The 7,377-nt window shown below is 30.6% G+C and overlaps 1 protein-coding gene across 2 annotated transcripts; it reads left to right on the plus strand.

Annotated features, from left to right (window-relative positions):
* On the plus strand, positions 1-4,360 carry LOC145072064 (MLO-like protein 12). 2 transcript variants are annotated; one of them, XM_079018427.1, is made up of 15 exons: positions 1-303; positions 438-495; positions 584-735; positions 885-1,001; positions 1,101-1,161; positions 1,256-1,344; positions 2,056-2,130; positions 2,389-2,483; positions 2,613-2,662; positions 2,814-2,854; positions 2,950-3,123; positions 3,214-3,249; positions 3,344-3,411; positions 3,503-3,563; positions 3,713-4,360. In XM_079018427.1, exons 1-15 carry the CDS (start codon positions 163-165, stop codon positions 4,154-4,156), a joined length of 1,662 nt encoding a protein of 553 aa, XP_078874553.1. In that variant the 5' UTR covers positions 1-162; the 3' UTR covers positions 4,157-4,360. The 2 variants fall into 2 exon arrangements, with proteins under 2 accessions (XP_078874553.1, XP_078874554.1); XM_079018428.1 differs by lacking the exon at positions 438-495 and having other exon boundaries at positions 168-303.
* Positions 4,361-7,377: the final 3,017 nt, after the last annotated feature.

Genomic DNA, 7,377 nt, shown 5'->3' on the forward strand with positions numbered 1-7,377 from the left:
AGTTTATCGTTATGTCAAATACTTTATTCTTGATGACTATATTGTGATCTATATATATCCAATAATCTCTTTCAAATTTCACAAAACTATCATTCTTTCAACTCTAATCACCCAACTCAACTCATCAATCCTTCTTCCACCAAATAGTAGAGAGCCTTAGAGATGGATGTGGATGATGGTGATTATGAAAGGAAAAAAGAGAGAGCCTTAGAGGTAACACCAACATGGGCAGTAGCAGTTGTGGTGTTTGTGATACTTGCCATTTCAATTGTTCTTGAATACATCCTTCATCTAATTGGCCATGTATGTACCTCAATTCTCATCTTTCTTCTTCTTCTTTTTTTCTCTTCTATTTTAGTGTCATAAACAACGTATAAATTTGAAAAACCGAAAACAAAAAAGTAAACAGAATGTTTTTTATTTCTATAAATTTTTAGTGGTTACATAATAAACAAAAGAAAGCACTCGGTGAAGCCCTTGAAAAGATCAAAGCAGGTAAACCTATAATAATCTTTACTTAACTTTTTCTTTATATCGATGACGTGTTATTTAACTTGTTTATTGTATTCAAATCTACTTCCAGAATTGATGATTCTAGGGTTCATATCGCTGCTGCTAACAGTGGGTCAACAACCGATCTCTGATATATGTATTCCGAGTAAAGTTGGACGAACATGGCACCCTTGTAACAAAAACACGGCAGACAATTATTACTATGATCCATGTCTTAAAAAGGTATTGTATTATGTATATCATCTCACTTCTTTGATTTCTATTTAACTTTTGATTACGTTTTTAGATATTTCAGTGTTTTTTTTTCGTTAAATGTTTGTATCTTATAAAATGACGATATATATTCATTAAATTATGAGAGCTTCGTGTAGGGAAAGGTGCAAATGGTGTCATTTTATGCGATACATCAACTCCACATATTCATCTTTGTGTTGGCTGTGGTTCATGTCTTGTATTGCCTTCTTACCTTGATTTTGGGTAAACTCAAGGTAAAAATCGTCATGATTTTCTATCATACATACATACATACAAGCAAAAGAGAAACGTTCTTTAATATTTTAATCTCTATGATCTAAAATTGGATTCAGATGAGGAAGTGGAGGGCTTGGGAAGATGAAACCAAGACGCTCGAATATCAGTATCATCACGGTATAGTGTTATATTCATTTTTTAAAGATTAATTATTTATGATTATTTATTGATGAAATGTATAATTATTTCATTATCTTAATTTTTTATTCAGATCCAGAGAGATTTAGGTTTGCACGGGAGACGACTTTTGGGCGTCGACATTTGAGATTTTGGAGTAACTCCACGGTTCTTCTATGGATCGTAAGTGTTATATATATATATATATATATATATATATATATATATATATATATATATATATATATATATATATATATAATAGAAAATAAAATATCACTCTAATCAATTGATTTCTAGAGAACAAACTTATTTGAGTTTTGATATTATTTAAATATTTTAGCAAGTTATAATGAATATTAATCAGTCACAAAACTGACAATATAATTCAGGAAATTTATCACATGAAAAAGTTGACATTTTATATATATATATATATATATATATATATATATATATATATATATATATATATATATATATATATATATATATATATATATATATATATATATATAAATTACATGCAACCGCACATTGATATATATGTCCTGTTTGACTTTTGACCACATCTTTACGCAATTTGATAGTATTTTTTAAATATTTTTAGAAACACACATATATATTTCATTCTCAAAAAAAATAAAAATGTTTTTAGTATTATTATTTAACTCTATAATTGGTGTGCGCACTCGGAATGAATCAATGTTAATTTCTTCGGTTTTAATATTTTAAGTTATAAATTCAAGATTTTAAATTATCATTTTCAAGAAATATGATCAATAACTAAAATATAAAATTGTAATGTATAATATTTGACTTGATATTCCAATTATTTATTATGATATCTCATTTAATTATGTTCACTTTTTTTGAATTTGCTGCAAAATGTAGGGCTGTTTTTTCAGGCAATTCTTCAGATCGGTTCCAAAAGTTGATTATCTTACCCTCCGACATGGCTTCATCAATGTAACTACTCTACACAAACCTTTTGATTCAATTATATATTTTGCTCGATTTCCTAAAAAGGAGTAGCAAATTTTACTCGGTATCTTCACAAATTCTTATATATATATATATATATATATATATATATATATATATATATATATATATATATATATATATATATATATATATATATATATATATATATATATATATATATATATATATATATATATATATATATATAGCTTAATAAACATTGTTAATTTGTATATACAGACGCATTTACCTCATGATAGCCAACAACAGTTTGATTTCCACAAATACATTAGTAGGTCACTTGAAGAAGATTTCAAAGTCGTAGTTGGAATAAGGTTGCTCATTTAATCTGTTTTCATTAATCATTGTCAAAAAAAATATTTCTTTTTTTCTAAGTATTTTGAAATTTTTTACTTAATCAAACATGCATGAAGCTTATAACACAATTAACCTATGTAATGCAGTCCAGTAGTATGGTTTTTTGCGGTTCTTCTCCTTCTCACCAACACCCATAGTAAGTGACAAAGTTATAAATCAATAATTATTTTATCATAACAACTTATATATTCAATCAAACTCTAAAAAACTTTAGAAATTTATTAACAACATTGTCATACGTTTCTAGTCTTATTAACAAAATTTTCACATTTTTTATCTAATGATAGGCTGGAAAGCATACCTTTGGCTTCCCTTCATCCCATTGATTGTAAGTATTAATCTCATCTTCTATATATGTTCATGAGTGGATCAAATATAATCACTAGGATTAATTTGAGACATATTGTTGACGAATATATGCAGATAATACTTATAATTGGAACAAAACTACAAGTGATAATAACACAAATGGGGAGAAGAACTCATGAAATGGCAGATGTGGTGAAGGGTACACCAATGGTTCAGCCAGGAGACGATCTTTTCTGGTTTGGTCGACCAAAACTCGTACTCCTATTGATCAACTTTGTTCTCTTTCAGGTCAACATATATACATAACTCACAGTTTTTCAACTCGATTTGTTGCCACTGTGTTCTAATCATATCTTTAATTTACTTTTGGTTTTACAGAATGCGTTTCAACTAGCGTATTTCTTATGGAGTTGGGTAAGCATTTTCACCCAAAAACGCTCGATTTATTGAATGGTTATGGTATAGAAAAGGACAATTTCCAACAAGTTTCTTTCTTTCTTTTTAACAGAATAAATTCGGCCTCGATAGTTGCTTCCATGAACGCCCAGAAGACACTGTAATCAGACTAACAATGGCGTGAGTTACAATTACTTGAAACTGTCTAATTACATATATATTAATACGTACACAGCTTAATGCTAATGTTAGTATTTATCTCGTTTTTCAGTGTGGTGATAGAGGTTTTATGTAGTTATGTTACGCTTCCTTTATACGCATTAGTAACACAGGTAAAGTTTTCGATTAACTTCAACTTTGTAGTGTTGCGACTCGCGACATTCTCGTGATTCTTGAACATAGTACAACAAACAAACAAACAAATCTATCTTTAATTAAGGCTTGACTTTTGTCGGTTTTTGGTTGACTTGTTGTTTAACAGATGGGTTCGAGAATAAAACCCACCATTTTCAGTGAGGATGTAGCAAAAGCTCTGAAAACATGGCACCATACAGCCAAAAAGAACATCAAGCATGGCCATTCAGCTTCAAATTCACCATTTTCAAGCAGACCTGGAACTCCGCTCCATGGAAGTACATCTCCAATGCATCTTTTGCATAGATACCCTGAAAACAGTTTTTATAGCCCTTCAAATTCTCCAAGAGCTGGCTCACACTTTGAGCATGAAGGTTGGGCGAATGAGTCTTCTCATGGACATGAACAGAAATATGAAGACGCTGACAACTTTAGAAGAGATGAAATACATGATATAGAAGAAGGCGAGATTGAAGAACAAAGTACAAGTAGTTCGACTCAGTTGCCATCAGGACCAAGACCTGATAGGCATCAACATGAGGCTGATATTTCCGAGTTTACGTTTAAATGAGTAATTAAGTATTGTATAAAAATGAATACATGAGTCATAAATGTAATTTAAACATCTTGATGTATTCCAACACCTTATACTTGTATATCATTTCAATCTCCAATTCATAAAATGTAAGAATTCATGGGGCTAGCCAACGATATTAGGCTTTCGACCATGGAATGATCACCATAAACTGGTAAACATCTCTCCTAAAGTTGCTAAGCTTCATTGTCCGAAACTTTTATCGATATTTTTATATGATCATGGAACACATAGAGACATGTTTACAAGTTTTAATTATCCTAAATAATAAAGATTGTTTCCATTACACTCAAAATATGACGAAAGAAAGAAATGAATGAGTCATTATTAGTCATTACGTTCCATGATGGAATGAAAAACGTGTTCTAATAAGGAATGAAATTTAAGAAAATAAAGGAAAGATCATAGTTCATTTTATTTCCATGAGATAATACAAATAGATATTTTCATTCATCATTGAACCATTTTAGTATTTATTTCCCAATTTCATTATATCAACATTACCTACCTAGGTTGATAATGCCAAAAAAATATAATGTCAAATAGAAAGCCACGTCAACCTAAATCTGCGCTACATGTGCACAAGAGATGCTCAATAAATGTTTTTGTTTTCTGTGGTCCTCGCATTAGTTATCGTGTCGGAGAGTTGTTTTATTACTTTTAATAAATTAAACTTCGACCAAAATATAAAACATTCAGCAATTCAGCATGCAAAAACAGTAAATATATACCAGCAAGAAAATACTATTCATCTATGTAATTAAAATAAAACTAAAAACGCTCTATGTTATAAATAATAATATCATAATTTGATCCATCAACAATACATGTTATAAATAACAAGTGGTATTTTGAACCATCGACCAAAGAGTATGTTTTTGATTCAATCAATGTCGTCTTCCAGTTCTTCAAACCCATCTTCATCAAGATTCAACACCCACTCAATAAGAAAATTGGCATCTGTTTTTTATGAAAATAATTTTACCATGTTTTGATGAAAATAATTACACCTTCAACCAGTTTAATTATTTGATCAACGATATTATAAAACTAAAAATCACCAAGTAAAACTTTGTTCTAGTTCTTAAGTTTCTTGATTCTCTACATGAGAGTTGGGAACACCATATAGTTGTTCTTATAAAAACAGAGAGAAGATCAAAGCCATGGATTCGTTAGAGTCTATTTGGAAACTTAAGGAACTATGAGAAAACCAAGGCTTGGAGAAGGAAAATCATCAAAGACATGAAGGAAGCTACGAAAGTAAGTTCCTCAACTCTGATTTCAAAGAGCAAGAAGATTGTCGTCCACCTCAGAAGATGAATCAATTGCAATTGATTGTGATGATGACCAGATGGCCCAGTTTGTAAAGCTGGCTTCCTAAACAGCTCTTATTAGACACGAGGACGTGCACGTCATCATTTCTCCTACTTTTCTTTCTGTGAATGAAATAGATCTTTCACTTTATTTATTTTAAAATAAAAAAATTATTTTTAAGATTTATAATTTTTTTTTAAATGACTAATGAACATAAAAATTAATTAACAATAAAAACCACTTCATTAATTAAAATAAAAATTATATAAAAAAACTAAGATTTAAATAAGTAGAAAAACAATAAAAAAAACTACATTGTAAAAAACACATAACTTCATAATCTTTCCCCTCTTCTTAAAAACTAGCTCGAAAGCCGGTTCCGAAAATGATAGGCGTTTTTTCATCAAAAACCTCATATCCTCCATTTTCTTGTCTCTCCGTGCACTCCTTTTTTTTCGGCTTCTTTTTCTTTGTCGAATATCAAACATTTAGCGAAATTAATATTATATTGATCAAATGTTGCCATCATTTTCTGCATTTCGTCCGCGTCCTTGATGAAATCTGATGCGCCCGAAGTTTTCTTTCCCTTCCTTTTTTCCTTTTCTCCTACCCATCGGTCGGAGAATTTCTTCTAGCTCGAGTTCGTCCTCATCATTTAAATCGGAGGAAGTTGTGTAACAACTAGTGCCCGTTTTTTGTTCGCTTGGATTGTTGTACTTCAAGTATAAAGTCTTGCTCGTATTTTTTCCACCTAAGAATCAATATTTTCCAACAACCGTGTCACTTGAATGATTTTCTCACTTCCTCTAGAAAAAAAAAATGCAAATCTTCCTGAAGTATTTCTTCATCTTCGTGGCCGTTTTCCGTTGGATGTTTAGGTTGTTGTACAACCAGTTCATTTTTGAAATGGCATTCGCTATTTCTCGAAACTTCAAATTCAATTGATGATTGGTACGGTACTCGTCACCTTTTCCCATCTCCTTGCGAAACCTCTCAAGAATGCGAAGCCAAAAATGATCCCCGGATGTCTCTTCTTGTGGAGTCCATGCTTTCGGCTTCTGTCTTCCCGGTTGTGCATTTCCCTCATGCACCTGTTTTTTCCTTTGCGGCGTTGGGGGTGAGTTTCCCGTACAATCTCTTCATCCGATCCATCGATGCTTTGGTAGTGTGGCTGAGAGTGAGAAGGTTGTGTTTGGGTTTGGGTTTGCCACTCATAGAGTGGGATTTAAGTTTGGGGTTGATTTGGTGAAAGTTGATCGGAAAAAACAACAAAGTTTGAAAACGTATTAGGAGTAACATTTGTAACTTGCATCCGATAAAATTGTCTAACATTTTGATATTGGAATTGTAGTGGAGATTGAATACGAGCTTCTAGTTGGGGATGATAAACCCCTTACGATGAATCGATAGCGAAAATATTTTGAGTTGAGGTGCTTGAACCTGAAACAGTGGTTTTTTTCTTCTATCGGAGTTTGGATTTTAATTTTCGAGATTCATTTTTTGATGAAAGTAGAGAGAAATTGAAAGAAGGAGATGTATGTTTGAAGGTTAAATTGTGTAGGTATTGATAGATGTTGTAAAGAGCAATATATATATATATATATATATATATATATATATATATATATATATATATATATATATATATATATATACTATCTTATAAAAGAAATCTTACTATTTCTATAAACAGATTCAATATAATAATAATATTTGTTTAAGACGTTCAAGCCTCTATGCATAAAGTACAAACAGTTATAAATAAAATAATATTAAATTTGATTTTATACAAAATACTTAACACTAATTACAATTATTTAACGTATAAGTACCTTCTCTCTAACTTTTGACTCGGCCCTTTTAATCATCCATGACCAAGTCTA

This window comes from Lactuca serriola, chromosome 9 (genome assembly GCF_051521515.1).
Source record: "Lactuca serriola cultivar US96UC23 chromosome 9, Lser_US96UC23_V15, whole genome shotgun sequence".
NCBI classification, from domain to species: domain Eukaryota; kingdom Viridiplantae; phylum Streptophyta; class Magnoliopsida; order Asterales; family Asteraceae; genus Lactuca; species Lactuca serriola.